The sequence below is a fragment of the Micromys minutus genome, assembly GCF_963924665.1.
Source record: "Micromys minutus genome assembly, chromosome: 16".
Classification (NCBI taxonomy): Eukaryota; Metazoa; Chordata; class Mammalia; order Rodentia; family Muridae; genus Micromys; species Micromys minutus.
Window position 1 is genome coordinate 11067922 of NC_137985.1, and position 19641 is coordinate 11087562.

At 47.2% G+C, this 19641-nt stretch overlaps 1 protein-coding gene across 2 annotated transcripts in view; it reads right to left on the reverse strand.

Annotated features, from left to right (window-relative positions):
* The window catches only part of PIWIL4 (piwi like RNA-mediated gene silencing 4), a gene marked incomplete at both ends in the record, with an annotated part of 39584 nt that extends 20618 nt beyond the window's left edge, over positions 1–18966 (reverse strand). For both annotated transcript variants that reach the window (XM_080929909.1, XM_080929908.1), the window contains 8 exons: positions 3128–3239; positions 4513–4710; positions 5767–5847; positions 8311–8432; positions 12620–12834; positions 15288–15419; positions 17941–18001; positions 18880–18966. In XM_080929909.1, coding sequence (XP_080786035.1) covers positions 3128–3239; positions 4513–4710; positions 5767–5847; positions 8311–8432; positions 12620–12834; positions 15288–15419; positions 17941–18001; positions 18880–18966 — 1008 coding nt within the window. The remainder of the gene's footprint in view (positions 1–3127; positions 3240–4512; positions 4711–5766; positions 5848–8310; positions 8433–12619; positions 12835–15287; positions 15420–17940; positions 18002–18879) is intronic.
* Between the last annotated feature and the right edge of the window lie 675 nt (positions 18967–19641).

Below are 19641 nucleotides of genomic sequence, written 5' to 3' on the forward strand. Positions count from 1 at the left end.
TGCAGGAATGGGGTGCACTGACTAGTCCAATGCAGGAATGGGGGTGCTGGCTAGTCCAGTACAGGAGTGGGAGTGTGTTGGCTAGTCTTAATGTCAACCTGACACACAAAGTAATATTTCCTGAATGGAGGACCTTCCATCGAAAGAATGCCTCCACATAACCCAGCTGTATTGTATTCTCCTAATCAGTGTTGGAAGGGGTGGGACCAGCCCATGGTGGATGATGCCATCCCTGGGCTGGGTTCTATTAAAAAGAGAAAAGTAAGCAAAGCAAAGCAAGCCAGTAACCACTGCCTCTCCGTGGCTTCTGCATCAGCTCCTGCCTCTCCAGGTTCTTGCCCCATTTCACTTCCTGTCCTGACTTCCTTTGATAATGAACAATAATGTGGAAGTGTAAGCTAAGTAAACCCTTTCTTCCCCAACTTGTTTTTTTGGTTATGGTGTTTCATTGCAGCAATAGAAACCCTGAGTAAGACCAGGGGCAAGGCAAACTTACTGGGTCTGAGCAGTCTCAAACTACAATGGAAAGAGCAGCCTTGTGGGAGCCATAGTGAATGAGGGTTCTTGGGGAAAAGGAAGAAGAAAATGTCAAAAGAGACTGACAAATCAACCTGAGACTCAGAGGAAAGCCACAAAGGATGTGATGCAGGGGTCAAGTAAGGAAGGGATCAGGTCAACAGGAGGCCATGTTCTAGGAATATAATACAGTGTTGTTAACTGCAGTCAGCCTTCCCCCATAGTGACAATTTCGAAATTTTTGTTTCTTTGCAAAACACAGAACTATCATGGGAATATATTTTTATTTTAACTATGTGGGAGATGGTGTGGGATGTGGAGTTGCTTCAGTTTGTCACAGCATCTGACTATGATTTGCCTCATGCTCTAGCAGGGGTATCTTAGTTAGGGTTTTATTGCTGTGAACAGATACCATGACCAATGCAAGTCTTATAAAAGACAAGATTTAATTGGGACTGGCCTACAGGTTTAGAAGTTCAGTCCAGTATCATCAAGGAAGAGACATGGTAGTATCCAGGCAGGCATGGTGCAGGAGAAGCTGAGAGTTCTACATCTTCATCTGAAGGCTGCTGGTGGAAGACTGACTTCCAGGCAGCTAGGGTGAGGGTCTTAAGCCCACACCTACAATGACACACCTACTACATACAAGGCGACAACTCCTAATAATGCCACTCCCTAGGTCAAGCATATACAAACCATCACAAGGGGCATGATTTTTCCCAGCTGCAAATAATTTCTGCAGTTGTGTGACACTTGGAATTCTGTGGGCATTTTAGAGGGCATATAAATTCTAGGGCCCTGGGAGGTGGGTGGGTCAAGTAGTTGTGCACAAGAAGAAACAAGACAAAAAAAAAATGTATTCTGATAGTGTAGATCAAACTTGCCCCAAGTCAACAACCCTTTCTGACCCCTGACTTTACTCAGGGATTTTTTTCCTTTCCTCTCTGTCTTTTTTTCCTCTCCTATCTAGTGTTGGGGGGAGGAGGGTTAAAGGGGTACAGAACAATGGAAGAAAGAAGAACCCACAAAGTAGCCCAAAAGCAAGCTATATCTCCTTCAGCATGGAATACCAGAATGCACTCCTCCTGTCTGACTTCTCCATCAGCCAATCTCTCACATCTCTCTCTACTCTGTCAGCCCTGGCTTCACGCAACCTCTGTTTTACGGGCCAAGTCAATGGCCCAGCTGTTTCCCATTCCAAGGAAGAGCTGTGTGACGAGAGTCTTTCTGTGCCACATTTCTCTCATTCAACACAATGTCAGGGACACGGTGTGAGTGTCCCAAATGTACACCCTGGAGATGTGCAATCATCTACCCATGAAAAAACGAAATAATTACTGATGAAGAAGAAAAACTACAGCCACAGAAAGCTGTTTAGGCTGAGAAAGGCTGTTCGACTTTGACCTTCACAGAGCTATTTCTGTAATAACAGAGCCAGATGTGTAACCAGTGCCACTTACGCAGAAAGAACTGCGGGGACTTGGAGTCACCGCAGCCATTTTCCAAAAGTGGTTAAGGAAGAAAGCACTTCTCCAGGAGATGCGTGAGGATCAAGGATACAAGTCTCATGTTTGGTTTTGATTCCCTTTGTGAGATCTGAGAGGTCTGAATGATTAGGAAGGAACCTCTGCCAAAGCCTGGAAAGCAAGGGCCACAGAATCGTGGTGAATGAATGAGGCGCTTCCAGAGGCAGCAAGAGGGTTTAAAGCATGACTTGAGGAGACAAATGTTCAGGGGGAAGATAGACTGCTCATGCCCTGCCCCCAACAATGAGGCTGAATTCAGGGACCGAAAGCCTCCTGGATCAGCACCACTACCAGGGGACTTGCTGCCTGGCTGAGAACTGCAGGTTGTTCAATGCTTGCCTGGCTCAAAGGGATTTCCAGAAAGAGGAAGCATGCTCATGAACATACAAAGGGGAGAAACTGAGTCAAGAGCCACAAAAGACCAGTACTTGAAAGCACAGGGAGTGAGTATGGGTGGGGCATGGGGGAAGACTGCTGTGGCCAGACCAGACCGGCCTGAGGAAGTTTACAGAGGACTTGTAAGAAATAAATTCCTGGAACCTTTAGAGCTTGGGTGTGAGATGATCCGGTGTGATCTTAAGGCCAAATACTACAGGAGAAAAGAAAACAGGAGGCAGACTGAGGGTTTAAGCCTCGCAGAGACAATGAGGATGGCAAAGGGCCAAGCTATAGAATGAGTTATGTGGGAGGAAGTCTCACCCTGACAGGCAGGGGAAATTCTGGGGGGAATAGTGTGGTTTACATTTGTGAAGTGTCCCCTCCAGACTCCTGTATTTGAGCATTAGATACCCAGCTGGAAGTGCTGCTTCCGAAGGCGGCGGAAGTTTTAGAGGGTGAAGCTAAATGAAGTGGGTCGCTGAGGACTCCGTCCTGAGGCTTCATGGGCCAGCCACACTTCCGGCCACTCTGTGCAGTATGTGTAGCCAGCTTCTTCTCACTGGTGGAAGGATCTTCTGAAACTACAAACCAGAAGAAACCAGGCTCCTCTTACGTCGTTTGTTGAAGAGGTCACAGCCACAAGTGACTAAATCAGAGAAGGCAGTCTCTAGGCTAAGAAGAAAGGAGACAGGAGGAACCACTCCTACCTGCTTGTAGTAATCCACATACGTGACCTCTGAGCCGTCCCGCTTCCGAAAGGCATGTGTGGGCTTCACAGACCAGTCAATGTCATCGATCTGATATGTTTTATTGTTGTATCTGGTAAAGTTGAGACACTTAGAAAGCATTTTGCCAAATCACCTTAGGTGCATGGCTACCACACCACCATTTTGTGTAAATTCAAAATGCAAGGTCAACACCTGACACTGTGGAGGACCCTAATGCATTGTCACATGATTGTGTGGCATGATCAGCTCTCACCTGAAGAGTGAACTCTTCAGGACGCAGGAAGATCCCCTCACAATGGACATATTCAGCAAGCCACACTCCACAGTGTTAGAGAACTAAAGCACTCTCAAATGTTCCAACGGTAAAGTTTAATTTGGCTTCCATGCTGTTCCCAGGTGACATATCAAGTCCAAGGTAGTCTTTATGATAACAAATATTAACACAGCTGGTCAAATATCACACAACTCTGGCATCCTATGCTAACCTCTCTCCTTGGATTGACCCTTAGCAAACCTGAAGAACCAGTGGGTTAGACAATTCCAAGAGCCCCTTTCCTCTCAGCACTGTGCTCTCCTGTGTCCTGACCTGCAACAGAGGCCTCCAAGGCAGGCTTCCCAGAGCTCTAGGTGCCTTAAAGGGTGTCTCTGAGAGTGCCGTAAGTCAAAGTATCAAATATACCTAGGAGGGCAGGGAACGTCCCTGTGCCTGGCAAGGTAAAACCAGCTGGGCTGCCTGCCCCTCTACTAAGATGGAAGTCCAGACCAGGCTAGTGACCGGGATGACAAGCTTGGAGGTCCCAGGAAGATGTCTAAAGCTCCGGTGTTAGATCTGGCTCAGTGCTCACTGAGGGCAAATGACAGCCATAAACCTAGAAGCTTGCAGAGTGAGACACAAACCTAGAAGAACGGGCCGCAGACTCATGGGGACAGCAGTGGGGTGCAGAGTGCACAGGTTTGGGGAAGCAGGTATCTCAAAGGGGGGAAACCAGACACTAGAAACCAGGCAGAGGTGCTGGAAAACAAAATGCAGGCTGCTGAGGGCCAGGTGGAAGAAGATGGCAAGAGAGTACAGCCATGTTGACTTGGGATGGCACAGAAGTCAGCTGTGACTATAGAGGACAAACAGCCCTTCTACAAGGCTGAGCCAAGTCTGTCTGTCTGTCTGTCTGTCTGTCTGTCTCTCTCTCTCTCTCTCTCTCTCTCTCTCTCTCTCTCTCTCTCTCTCTCACACACACACACACACACACACACACACACACACGCAAACGCCAAGCCATAGACTCTAGCCAATGTGGTAGAAACACTCTGGATCCCAAACATTCCTAAATGTCAGTCCTAGATAACCATCAGGAGCCAACTCTTACCTGGTAAGAACAATGAGTCCCACTAGCTGTTTGTGACATGTCTCAATGAAGCAGGACACACCGGTTCTGAGGCAGAGATCGGTCATGAATTCCAGAACAGTCTCATTGCGGAGGACTTTGTAGTTCACGTCAGCATTGAACAGGAGTTTGCTTTCAAAGTGGGACACGGAAATGGCAAACCCAGGCCACAGAGACAATCTTCAAAAACAAGTAAATAACAACAACCAGACAATACCTTTAATATTACAAGTATAGTACCAGAACACCTAGAGAGACTCTAACATGGTGAACCTTCGCTCTGCCTCTCCCCAGGTGATGTTTTCTTGGATTTCCTTTGTTTTCCTTTTTTCTTTGGTATATTTTATTCCAGTTATGGGCTGAAACATTGGTTTTTATTTTTCTGTTATTTTATTTTTTCCAGCTGGGGTTTCTTTAAACATAGACTTAGGATAAAATTCCGATGAATTAGAATTTCAAACTGAGTCCTGACACTTTGGACCCTGTATTTCTGGTAGGAGCTGTCCTGGGTGTTGTAAAGTGCTCACCAGAACCTCTGTCAGATGTCCTGCCTGTGCTTGCTGGAGATTGGTTCAATCTGGAATCTGCATGTCCAAACGCTCAAGGTCCTTGCCCCCAATTGGTTTTTTGATCGACCAATAAAGATGCCAATGGCCAATGGCTGGGCATGAGGTAGGACCTTTAGAGCTGTGCAGGGACAAGGACACAGAGAAGAACTGGAAGATTCAAGTTGGGGAAGAAGGATGGGTCTCAGTAGAGGCAAGAGATAAAGCCAACAAGCCGTGTGAGGCACTCCCGAGATGAGGCCTGAGGTAGCAGAGGAAGGTTTAGGAGTGCCCAGCCTTTGCGGTAGCCAAGGCATTTAAAAGTAAGCTATTGTGTGTGTGTCTTTCATTTGAAGATCCAAAGGTAGTTCCTGGGCAGTACGTGATCTGCCGGGAGCCAACAGGACCATTTGTGTTCCAGAATGACACGTTCTGCTTTAACTGCTGAGTATCCACAGAAAACTGAATTCTGAGTCCCTTCTAGAATTTTATGACCTAAGGAACTAACCAAAGAACACAAACTTCTAGCTTCACACTGGGTTCACTATTACCCAAAACAAACAAACAAGAGAACACTTGGAAATTACAAAACCCCATTGTATCCCATATGCAGACGCTTAGTCCTTTCCCGGAGGAGGAGTGTCACTATGGCTAACCGTTTCACAGAGACAGAAAACATAAACAAACCTACTTGTACTGAGGGATCTCCACTGGTTCTGAAGGCTTATAGTAGTTCCGTCCAATTTGGTACATGCTCAACTTTTTAAAGATCCTGGAAGTATAGTTTTGGGATCTTTGTAACATTCACAACTGTTGCAGTAAATATTAAAAATAAAAAATCTTATCTCTTTATCGGCCCTGAGGTCTCACTCCTCAGGGCCCTCGAACCTGGATCTCACTCTGTTTGCACAACTCCCTTCCCTGGGTGGTTTACTACCACCTGTTCTCTGCCTCTGTCCCGGGATGTTTCTCTACCCCCAAATTCTACATAAATAAAACTCTACAGCCTAATAGCTTTCATACAGGTTTATATGTTCAACTCTCAATCCACAAACCCTCTACACAACAAGATTACATCAAATAGACAAAGATACAAACTGCCCTTCTATATGAGACACTAGACCTATAAAATCCTTAATGTTCATAGCTATTTAATGCCAATCAATCTCACCTGGGTCTAACTAATCCTTGGGAACCTCCATCTTGCCATGACCTCTCCTCCTCCTCTGACCTCTCGTCCTCTGACCTCTTAGACCTCCCTTCTCTCCACCTCCCTCGCCCAGCCTAGTCACTGGCTTTCCTTTATTTTACTAATTAAAATGGGAAGGTTCAGATAGTCACCTCTTAAGTATATGACTGGGCAGCCCTTCTTGGGGAAGTGTAATTAACATTAAAATACAAACAGCTTCAGGACAATCTATACACAACAGTGTAATTCAACTTTTTTTTTGGGGGGGGGTTGAGTGAATAAAAGTACTCATCCCATGAGCATGAAGGTCTGAATCTGGATCTCTAGAAGCCAAGTAAGGACAGTAGCACAGATCTATAATCCAGTCCTTCTATGGGGAGACGGGAGGCAGACACAGAAGGATCCTCTAAAGTTCACGGGCGTAAGCGGTAGCTAGCAATAACAAGAACGTATTTCATACAAGGGAGAAAAGAATCAACAAAGGAGGCTGACCTCTGACTTCCACAGAAACTGAGGCAAGTATGCACAACCAGAACATTAAATATACATGAGTACGTTTTTGTAAAAACGATTACTCATACTTTAAAATAATGTACTGACATGTTTAAACATTAACTACAGTAATACAATATACGATTCTGTATATGTAGGATTCTAGGTAACTGTAACAGTAAAGCATGCCGCATGTGGGGCTTTTTTGACCCCTCCCTATTTCAGAAGGAATAGGCCATTTTATATAAACCACTCAAGCTCCCTGGGTGCCCACATCACGGTAACACTATCTTCAGCAACTATCTATCCTGGTCATCTCTGGGAACAGGTTGGGGGTGTCCAGTGCAAGGGGAAAAGCAGCTTGAGTCAGAACCCAGGCGTGCCAACTCTGGTGATCTGGCTACTGCTGTCATAGAAGCCAGTCTCCCATCTGTAAAGTAAGGGTTTGTGTTAACAGTGCCTGTTCCAGTGAGCAAGGAACAATGTGGCAAAACACACTAGAAAGCAGCTTTCACACACCAGCTGGTACAGTCCCGTTAGGATTCTTCCAAACTACACCCTACAGTTACCTGGCAATAGCCAGGTATGCTCTGCCCCACCATTACCTGGCACTATAAAAGGGCTGCTTGCCCCCTCCTCACTCTTGCCCTGAATAAACTTTATTCTATACTATACCATCATGTGGCTGGTCCCTCGGGGGAAGGTATGCTCTACGTGGGCCCTCCAGAGGCACTCCCTTCCCCTATACCTCACCCCACCTCCATAGAACATATCCCCTCCACTCTTTTTCTTTTTTTCATACACCCTCACTAGGGCGCAAGGGGTGAAGCATCTGACTAACATTGGGATACAGCATGTTGTATAGGAGGAACTTACTTTATGTGCCTAGATATTCTGGAAAGCCCCAAACTTTCGGGCTTCCTCCCCTCAGTCTGCGGTGGAGCAGAAGTATGGCTGGGATCTCTGTAGCAAGTGTTCTGAATTCAGCATCCTGACACACACAGCGCTGTGGGACACCAGTGCGCTCCCTTCAGCTCATTTACTAGTCATGGGTGTGTGGAGGGTTTAGGTGGTGCGCTCAGTTTAGTTTCTCCACCTCCAGGCCCTAACAGTGGAAAGTCTGGTTTTTACTAAGTATAGGTAGGGGGCAGGGATTCTGAATGTGGTCACATCCCTCCACCCCACAGGACTCTCAGTCCATTGTAAAGAACATCAAAGCTCACATACAATCACTCCCCCTCCTCTTTGCGCTATGAAGACAGATATGGGGCTGGAGGAGGAGCCAGGGCAGAACGCAGCTAGTGACTTTGGGGCCTTGCAGGTCCCCAACCAGCGTGCTGGTGGAGAAACAAGTCTATCATCTGGCTAATTCCTACTCAGTGAACCTGACTCTGAGATCAGAGTGGGGCAGGGCACAGGAAATGAAGAAAAAACTACAAGCATCGTGGCCTAACTTTGGGGTAAGGCTAGACACTGAGGATTTGGGTCAAAGAGTGGCTGAGATAGACAGGGTCCCAGCTTACTGCCCGCACGCTGCCCATCAGCACAACTTACTTTCTGAAGACGACATTGAAGAACTGAATGCACACAGGGGAGTTTGGGAACAGCTCGCTTGTTAGGGTGAGAGTTATCTTTACAGTCTCACCTCGTTGCGTTTCAGTTGTCAGTTCTGTGACCTGGGAAGAAGAGTAAGGGAAGAGGCATGGCTTATCCTCCGGTGTGTGGACCGCGTGTGCATCCACAACACCAGAGATGCTGGGGATCAAATTACATTAAAAGTCTGCTGAAGACATCTCCGCAAGAAAATCCCACGAATGTACGTATGAAAGTAACACACATATTGCATTAGAAGGAAGCAGACTGGCTGGCCCCGTCCAAGGTCATGAATTCCTGAGAAATTCCTCCAAACGCATATTCACAAAGCAGAAAATCTGGGGTAGGGATATCCTCTAGGGGAAAAGGTCAGGCAGGAGGAAAAGAAAGACAAGGGGAGGGGAGAAAATGTGGGTCTAGGATGGGAAATCTCATTCTTTTACAGAGTTTACAAAAAGCTGGCAAAAGCCTTGGGGCTTGGCTAGAGGAAGCTTTGATAGACTATGTTGGGCCATCAACTAAAGAAAACTCTTAAACCGCCAAAGGCTGGAGAGATGGCTTGAAGCCATCTTGCTTCTGCAGAGAAATTTGGTTCTTAGCACCGACACTGGGCTGTCCATAACTGCCTGTAACTCCAGCTCCTCAGATCTGGTACCCACACATAAACCACATGTGATTAAAAACACATCTTTAAACAACAAAACCCTGTAAGCCCGGCAAGGCCCGGTACAGGTTTCTTCTCAAAGAGCAGAGAGTAGAAGTCATCTCGTTATAAGCGTCTGCACACTCTCGCCTCCGTTCTAGCTAACAGGAACCTGTACAGATGCTAAAGAGCCATCCCTCCACAGGACTGCGGACAAAGGATGTGGACAACAATGGCTGGGAAGGGGTGGGCTGATAGGAGGTGGCAACCGGCAGTCTGGGAAACTGTATTTCTCGACAACTTCCCAACATCAAACGCTTCACCCCCTTCCCTTCCCCGTCAGCAAACACCAAAACTGCTCCTGTACTTCTGCCATTGTTCCCGGACCGGCCCCCTCCAGTTTCCAGGCTGCTGCACATCCCCCACCCGCACCTGAGCAAGCCCCCGGTTTCCGTGCATTGGCACAACAAGGTCTCTGAGTGATGCCAGCTGTTCTGCTGCTACGTAGAGAGATTCTCACAGCCTCTTATGGTCCTACTGTGTGATCCGGAGGAAGCGGCTTCAAGGCTTGAAGCTTCCTCCTCATCTCTAGGGAGCAAATCCAGCTGCACCCACAAAGGTCAAAAAGAGAACAACTCTTTGGATCTTTACTCAAGCCCTTTTGACACGTCGCCCAGGCTGCTCTGCTAGTCTTCCCACCACTTTCAGGATGTGACCAGGAGACTCTCCTGTGGTGTTTCACTGGTCCAAAAAACAGACAAATTCTCCTTCCTACCTTCAGTGTTCAAAGGACATTTAAAGTTCTATCTCCAGGGCCGCTTCTGCCCCTGCTAACTGAACCTCTATGACCAAAAGTTTCTCAAATATGCCCCTCACTTGTCACTCGGCCGGGGCCCTGCCCCACTGTCCATCTCTCTGACCCTGAGGTCCTTCCTAAGACACTAATCCTAGCTCTCACCAAGTGTCCCGCTTGGGATGCTCCCCCTTTCACCGTGCTCTGAGATCTGGCTTCTCTCTGAGTGACATGTGTTGTCAAGAAGGAACCTGGCAGGGCGCAGGGTGAACAGTCTGACAGTCATATATGACAGCCACACAGAGGGTGATCTACCCCCATTCTTTACATGCAGTGTAAGAACCCTGGTTCGGCACCAACCTACTAAGTGCTTGTGTTATTATGCCGGGCACTGTGTTCGTTTCGAACTCTGATGTAACCTGGAAACCTTTTAAAGAAAAACATCCCTGTCGTATCTCTATTTCTTCCCTTTGCCAGCACCCCACTAGGAGTGCAGCCGGCTCCTTCCAATGTACAAAGGCGGCAGAGTTAAGGATGGTGCCTCCCAGCAGACAGGTGGAGTGTAGAAAACACCAGAAGGGAGGAGACAGATCGAAGGTGGCTTCCCGGAGTAAGGGCAGGACCGTAATGTCATGCAAAGAGATTCTCTGTACCCGCACCCTAGAGTCCTAGAGACTGGCAGGTGGCAGGTGGCAGGTGTCCCCAAGTCCAATAAAAGGCAAGCAGAGCGATATTGTCCTTAGGATGTTCCTGGTAACTGTGTCAGGAAAAAACCAAACAGAACACAATCTTCTCACTGCACCCAGTGTCACTCAACCTGGGAATAAAGTCAACATCCCTGACAAGCCACATGCTCTGTCTTACAGCCTATATTGTCACCTGCCTCCTCACTGGACTCTGTCCCCAGCATGGAAACGTCTGACACATCCAACATGCTAGTTCAGAGCCGAGGTAAGCAGTGCTAACATGTTCTTGGCATGTACAGACCAGAATTTTCTAGCGTGGCTAGGAACCATTCCAGTGACACTCAAATGACTTCTAACAGCGCTGAAGCTCCTCAATTCCTGCTATAAAATCGATTCTGAGAACAAGATGATCTTAATTTTGACAGGACATTAGAATTAGAGGATGTGGGCTGAAGAGATGGCTCAGTGGTTAGAGCACTGACTGCTCTTCCAGCGGTTCTGAGTTCAATTCCCAGCAACCCCATGGCTCAAAACCATATGGCATCAGATGCCCTCTTCTGGTGTCTAAATACAGCTACAGAGTACTCACATAAAATAAATAAATAAATCTTTATAAAAAATTAGAATATGTGTCCCATGCTACCTATGAACTGCCAGACAGAGGACTTGAAGTGTAATAGAAATGCTTCTAAATGCACAAATTTGGATGTCCTGAGCCACCGATGTGACCGTTTTGTGCCACACATTTCAAGGGTTTCATATGGATAAAGAAATGCTCAGAAAGCACAAAGACTTGCTCATGATCTATCAATTTTAATAGATGCTACTGGTGTTGGGATTCTGTAAACCCCACCCCTCAGTTACCTAGCAACATCCAGGTATACCCCACTCCTCAATTACCCAGCAGTGGCCAGGTATGCTCCTCCCCAGTGACCTGACACTATAAAAGGAGCTGCTTGACCCCTCCTCTCTCTCTTGCTCTTGTGCTCTTGCAGCCTTGCTCTCCCACCCCTAACCCTCCTCTTTCTTTCCCTTCCCCCCTCTCTCCCACGTGCTCATGGCCGGCCTCTACTCCTCTACTTCCCCCCCCCTCTGCCTCTACCACCCTCTTAACTCTTTCATGACCTGAATAAACTCTATTCTGTACTATACCGTTGTGTGGCTGGTCCCTCAGGGGGAGGGGATTCCCAACATGGAACCCCCAGAGGCATCTCCCTTACTCCCAGGCCTTGCCGCACCTCCATGGGCCATATGCCCCCCCACTCTCTTCATCCTTCCCCTAACATTGGTGCCGTAACTCAGATTGTCATCTTTTCACAACATTGGTGCCCTATGACTTTTCCTTTCATTGGTGCCCCGTCATCTTTTCCTTACAACTGGCACTGTAGTACTTGAAAAACACTGAGCTCTCTGATTCAGCACTCTGACTGGACACATCAGCCTCTGATTCTGCGTTCTGCCAATGTTTAAAACCTGGTTCTTTTTCTCTGAGAGATCCGATCTTATTTTATAACAGAATACTGAGAACCATGCACACTGATCTCTGTTTGCAGACTGAAAGGGGAGGTAAGGGGAGATCAAACATTTAACTACTTCAGTGGTTTCATTTTGCAAACACTCTTAGAACTGACATCAGCAACTCCTCTTTCCTATGACTGGTGATAAGAGGGCGGTCCCACAGTCAGAAGTTAATGCGGCCATCTGGCCACACAGGCAGCTGCATGGGGGCAAGAGCAGAGAGTCAATGCCCACATAGCTCTAAAGCCACGGACACAGTAACTCGGGAGCTCTCACCTGCTCAGAGAAGGTTTCTAAGGACACCTGTCATAAGAATATGCAGCTCTTGAATGATTAGCCTACTGGAGAACAGTTTCATCTACAACGCCAATGGCTGACGATGTCTTAGGAAACCTTTCAGCTCTCAAGCGAGGGAGCAGGGAAGAGCAAACCTGGACAACACTCCTTCAAATTGTCAAGACATCAATGATCTTCTTTGCAAATATGTAATAAATATATTAATACTATGTCTCTGTTTCTCTCTGTCTCTCTGTCTCTCTGTATCTCTCTCTCTCTCTCTCTCTCTCTCTCTCTCTCTCTCTCTCACACACACACACACACACACACACTGAAATATGGACTATACTGTACCTTTTGGTCCAGCTTTTCTGAGAGGAAAAGGCTGGCGCCGTCAAACACTTTGGCCTTGTCTGAGAGTATGCTGTGATTATAAAGCAAAGCAGTCCTCAGCCTCCTAGAGGCTAAATCTGGGTTGTATATGACATGATACTGGTACAGTTGCCAATCCTGGGGCAAATCTAAGCTAAAGAGATTCGTAGCCAGCCGCACAGGTATTCCGCTAGAACCTGTGGAAGAAAAGGGATGTTTTTTCACCAGAAGAGCACACCATGTTAATGTTAATCATATTTTTAAGTTTTTATGTGGACAGTAGCTGCTATAAAACAGGGCCATCCATCTGTGGTGTGGGATAAATGCCTGCACTGCCCTTGCAACACCACTGGGGGTGACAGTGAGTTCCTGTGAGCAGCAGGCTTCAGGGAATTACCAGTACAGCCACCGGGACGCACATTCCCTCTGGATGTGCTTCTGTGCTTCCCACTACGAGGTCTACTGGTCCAGGATGCCGCTCTGAGATCACACACAGAACGGAAGCCTAGCCACGCTCACTGAGTAAAACAGCTCTGTGAGATGCAGCTCATCGAACTTCACCAGGATTTGGAAAAGTCTGACACATTCCCGTGAAAGGTCAGCCCACTGTGGAGGTCCCAAAGAGGTAGAGGCTCTGAGAAGAAACAGGAACTCTTGCACAGATGCAGCATGACTCAGGCCACTGTTTCTACGGGCACATGCCGACCATGCGTGCTTCCTGGAATTCCTTCCCCTACAGACATTTTTGTTCACAGCTTAACAGTCTGCGGGGCAAAGTCCGAGCCGGCCTGCTCAGAGCTGGCTGTATGAAGGTTGTCACAAGCTCCTCCCCAGAACAGATGCTGGGAGGGTACAAATAACTTATGTTTTACTTGTCTTCACAGAAAACCACTCAGTTTCTATCTTTCCACCACTATTTTTTTTTTAATGGAAAAACTGGAATTGCAAGCCCCTAAGGTAAGACAATGAATGGTATGTATACCTAAGTGTTTCCTCAGCCCTGGCCCACGACATATGTGTGTCTGGCAGAGGCAAGGGATAATCATGACATTTTTTTGCTTAAGGAAAATTTTGTTCTCCCAGATTTTGACTGAACGGCAGGACATTTTAGCTGGTTGTTAGAGACTGAGAGAAGTCAGTCTAGATGACCAAAACTAGTAGGGCCTTGAAGATCACCTGGGCCAGCATTTTCCAACCGCAGCGAGCCCCATCAATACTGGGGTTAGGAAGGTATGTAAACCAGTGGGTTTTACTGTGGAGGGGATAAAAAAACATTTATTTATTACCACTTGTAGAAATGCCCACATACAGATGTGTGCAGATTCCTATGGAGGAGAAGGCCATGTAAGTCCTGGAACTCCAGCTGTTTGTGAGCTGCCTGAGCTGATGTACGTAGTAGGATCTATTTACAGTCTTCCGATATCATAGTATGTCCTAACCACCCAGGTACCTCTCCAGCCCGAGAACAGCATGTCTCATGCAGAACCCTGAACAGGAGGACAGACCCTGAGCACGGGCATGCAGTACAGGTTGTCTGTGTGTGAAACTATGGCTTCAGTTGTGCATCTGTTTGCTAGATAATACCACCTATTTCTATTTATTTATTTTTTTATTTTTTTGCTTAAAAAAAAAAAAAAAACCAAACCAAACAATCAGACAAGTCCCATCCGTGAGAGGGGAACCACAAAGCCTCCTGCAAACCTGAAGAAAACCATAGACCCTACGTCTCAGGAGCCACACAGCTTTATGTACAATTTCACAAGGAGCCTAGAATCTGGATGAAGAAGTGCTCCCATTGGCTGTGATTCCCTTTCTACAGCTAAAATCCCCACAGGCTGATCCCCACATAGGTTAAGTACTGGGAAAGAGACTCTACCTATGCCCCCGAGTGAGAAGAGGGTTATCTTTTCTGAGTAAGGTGCCCTTTGAGGAAAATAGTTTTGTGCTCCTGACAACAAAGCCAACACATTTAAAATGCTTTCAACACAGCAGCTACTCAGGGTTGCTTAACAAACTCGCCTATTTCAGAATTGGAAATTTCAGTCTCACAGCAAGACTTGGTGGCCTTTGAAGAGTAACAAGGAGAGAGAAGGCACCCTCTTCCTACGGTGGCCTGAAGGAGCAGTGAGGTGGGCGGAGAAGAATTTATCATGTTCTCACAGTCGCAATGTCCTTCAAGGGACAACTCAATGTGCTCAAAAAAGGAAGAATCAGGGACTTGCTGGCTAGTTACATCCCTAAGGATGAGGTGCTGAGGCTGTGGGATAGACACTTGGCTCGTGCCATCCACCCTATCGACCATTCCTGAACACCCTGGCCATGCTAATAGCCCACCATGCAGGCAAGAAGCAGCCGTGCAGTCTGACGCTTTTCTATGAACGCGGTCAGGCAAGGGAAGAGCAAGTCCACCCCAGCAGAACGAACTGAAGCCAGAGAGCAAAGCCTAGGCTCCTTTGCTCACCCAGACTCAAATAATTCCCCAGAATGCTGTTCCAAGAAAGGACTGAAATGTTGAGTTTAACTCTGATGAGGAAGAACCCTCTGATCTCCCCATGGACTAACAACTCCTTTCCCCCACTTGTTCTACAGATAAACTGCAGTGGGTTCTGGGAACACACTGGGGGAAAAATAACAAGAAGGGACTGTCTACCTGTTTTAGAATCTTTTACATGGGTCAACTTCTCCCGTGTAGAGACACCCAAATCTACCAAGTCCTGTCTGCCATTGCCTCTTCTTTCCACAAAGGTATGTCCACCATCAGCAGAAGAGACTCCGAGCTCATCTGAAACAAGAAGATAACACGGCGTGTCAGACTGTGTGCAGCCTCTCCATCCAAACCACACTGACTGTCAGAACTCAGGGTTTTCAGTAAGATGAGCATGAGCTGCCAACACATTCCTGACTGTACCAACACTGGGAACTATAGAAAAGCCTGGGAATGTTTCATTAGAAATAAGAGCTAGTGTTAACTTTTACAATGCTGTAGGTGTCTTCTTCTTAGATCAGGCCACTGCCCCCTCAGTGGACCCCATCCCACCTGTTAATTCGTCACTATCCCTCCCTCTCCTTTAGCTCTAGGGTGGCTTCCCTCTGAAGAGTTCCAATCACCCCGACTTTCTCACAGAGGCGGGGAGTCTCTCATGTTTCCCAGTGAAAAGAGAAGCCACCCAGGTAAGGACAGCAACAACCATGCTGGATTGTTCTTTAAGAAGAGTCCACCTCGATGTCAACCATACACTTCAGGTCATAAAAGCCTGAAATAAGTCTGTTTCCATCCGAGTGACTTCTGTTTAAGTGAGCACAGCTTTTAAATACCTTCAGCACAGACGGCAACTTTAGTGCATCGAAGTCCAGGATTTTAGGGCAAAACAACCCCCCTAACAGTGTGTTGACCCTCTGGGTTTGGAGTTTTTGTCTTGTAATGTAGTCACCGTATGCGCTGTCCCCAAATACCCCTCCGACTGTTCCAAACTTCCTTCCAGACCATTCTCCATGGAAACGGAGTCTCTCAGGAAGATTTAAAATCAAACAAACAAAACAATTTGTAAAACTCTCCATCTTACTTTCAGAGATTGATTTTAAGTGACCATCAATATCTCTCACTGCTCTAGATATTAAGTGATTTTTAGACAACTTAAGAACTTCAAACTACCAGGGCCATGGAAACACTCAGTGGTTGGGAGCACTTGCTGCTAGTGGAGAGGACCAGTTTAGTTCCCAGAACCTACATCATGTAGTTCACAACTACTTCACGGGGACTCAGTGCTTCTGGCTGCTCGCACACGCACGCACGCGTGCACACACACACACACACACACACAATACACATAAAATCAAATCTTAATTTTTAAAAAGTTCAAACAACTAGGACGGGCAGTGGTGGCACATGCCTATAGTCCCAGCGCTTGGAGGCAGAGGCAGGTGGATCTCTGAGTTCAAGGCCAATGGGCCCTACAGAGAGAGTTCCAAGATAGTCAGGGTATACACAGAAACTATGTTGAAAAAACAAAAAGTTCAAATTGCCATGAGATTGTGGTTATCAGAAACTGAGAGGATGGAGAATAGAGTTATTTTTAACGAATAATAAGTTTCAGTTTTGCCCTACAAAAGAATTCCAGAGATGCCAGAAGAAACGGTCCAATGAAAGTAAGCTTAAAACCCCAGGACTGGGGGCTGGAGAGATGGCTCAGTGGTTAGAGCGCTGACTGCTCTTCCAGAGGTCCTGAGTTCAGTTCCCAGCAACCACATGGTGGCTTATGCTTATCACCATAAATTAGGGAAGTCAGCAAAAACAAAAACATCAGTCTGTCTCCTAAGAATGGAATGTCTTCATTCTGAGTTACTCACTCACGGACTGGTAACGGCTGAGTGGCAATGGCAGACTGGCCAGCACGCTGCCTCTCACAGTAGGCCTTCAGTGTCACGCAGCACATTCTCATTGTAGTTCAGATGACCCAGGACAGATGACCTCACCAGAGATGGACTCTGAGAGTCTGTGGGTACCTCAGTGCTTTCGGCCTACCTACTGACTAGAAATCAATGACTTCAGTCCACAGAGAAGACAGGACATGGTAGACAGGTTTCACCCAGGTACTGAGATTCTCAGATTCACTTCAACCCTCCGGAATTAGGGATACAAATGTCTCTTATTTAAGCCCCTCAGTCTATGGAATTTCCTCATGGCAGCCCAAGCAGAACCCAATACACCTCAGGGCAGCTCAAGCTGTGTGGCCTAGAATGGCCAAGACCCCGAGACTGAACTTGGCTTTGCAGGGGGAACTGATGTATCTATCGCCCAGGTGGAAGGGAAAAGGAACTCAGAGGTGTGTACCTGCTTTCTCCCATCCTGTAAGATGGGTGCGTTGGTGTTTGTGCTCTGTATTTCTGGGATGTGTTCTTCAAAGGCTGAGAATGTAACTCAGTCAGCAAAGTGCTTATCTAGTATGCATGAGACTTTGAATCCAAACCAAGAACCATATAAAATGGGTGTGGTACTGTACCCCTGTAATTCCAGTACTGAAGGGTTGGGGAGAGTAGAGGCAGGGGGACCAGAAGTTCAAGTTCATACAGCAATTATGAGGTTAGCTGGGCTCTGACACTCTGTCGCATGGTTGGTGGGGTTTCAAAATTATTTGCTAAGCAGAAAGAATCAGAAGACTGGCTTCCCTATTTGAACCCATGACGTGAGCACCAAGATGGCCAGCAAATCCACAGTGAACCTTCGTGGAAGATCTGGTGTCTCAGGGCTTGGTGGGTCTGAAGGAGGTCAGGGGAGGTCAGGGAGCAGAGCCAGAGGTACTTACGTGGATGTGAAACTATACTTGTCCCGATGGCCTCACTGTCCCCAGGACTGGCAGATGTGACCTACAAAGCAAGCAGGAAGTTTGCTCAAATTTAAATAAACTTACAACCCATGACGTTACCAAAAGGCAAAAACAGTATCATGTCTCATATCTGAGATTATCGTGATCCAGCAGCAGAAAACAGAGAGAGAGAGAAACAAACCCTTGAGGGGCAAGAGGTCAGGTGGCATTCTCCACAGACAGCTGAGGAGGAGCTGGAGGGCTCCCCTTGCCAAGTGCATTTAGTTGAGCCATGCTAGCATCTGACGGTGACCCAGACCACAAGGTTAGGCCCAGAGGTCTTAGGATAAAGTGGGATACCTGGCAGGTGAGCTGAAAACTGGTTCACCAAACAGGCTCAGACAGAAGCCATTAATAATTCCTCTGCAGAAACTTCTCTTTGCCCAAGAAATCATTTTATCCAAGTCAGGAGAACTCCACTAAATAATAATAAAGGCAAAATGATCACAAACCACTAGTGTGGCCTGAGCCTCGAAGGTTCTCCAAACAACAGCTGTGTCCCTGGTATTCAGCGTCGTTTTTGTCTGGCCATGAAGCAAACTGTTGCATCCAAGTGTATGCCCAACGGACAGCAGCGGATCTGAGACAACTTCTGATACCATTTACCAGAACCAACTGTATCACACCAAGGCAAGTGAGGGTACGTCAGGGTTTTGTCTGTCTGTCTGTCTGTCTTTCTCTTATTCTTTTTCTCAATCTTTCACAAACAATTTACAGAGAACCGAACTAAAGCTAAGAAAGTAGAAGGCAGCTACACACCTCCTAGCCATGTACCTTTTGCACATCCGGGTCTCAACAATTTTCACTTGAAAAATTTTCACTTGAAAGAAAAGGTAAGAGAGGCATGAAGAGGAAAGCACTGCCCTGGATGACACTCACCGTGAGGTCTCCTGGGGCCCGCTCCACTGCCCTGGCACTGTGACCAGCGGTGATGCCGCGCGCTTTCACACGGGCCCGTCCACTCATGTTCCTGGGTGCCCAGCAGCTTCCCGGAGCTGCTGACCGTCTCTGTTTTCCGTGTTTTTCCTCTCTGGAAAGGATACGGTGAGCCTGTGCCTCAGATTTCTGAAATGGTTCTTGTAAACAGCAACCTGAGCGTAGGCGGGCAGGGCATTGTGGACCCCCAGAATGCGCAGGAGCACAAGGGGCGGGGCAAGGCGGGGGTGGGCACCTAGTAGCATTGGGGGAATCTCCCCCTCCTCTCCCCCCCCCCGTCCTCCCCGCCCTCCCTGCTCTCCCTCTCCCCCTCCCCTCCCTCCCTTTCTATCTTTATTCCTTCTGTCTCGCTCTTCCCACACCTTTTTTTTCTCTTCTCCTATGCCCTTCATTTGGTATAAATACCCTGCTTAAAGTCTTTATCATTTTGAGAATGTTATCTCTCTGCTCCTGGTTTTTAGAAATAACCCAATCATAAATGTATAGAGTTGCATCACCTCTCTGGAAGTGTGAGGGGAAGCTTGTGGGTAGGACATAAGATGTGCTCACCTGAGTGTTGTTGGGGTGTGCCCCGAGGAGTGAGAGCAGATATGAGCATGGGAGGGGTGTATTCTTGTTGCTTTTTCAGAGGACCAAGGTTTGGCTCCCAGCACCCATGGAGTGACTCCCAACTGACTGGAACCCCAGCTTCAGATGACCTGACAC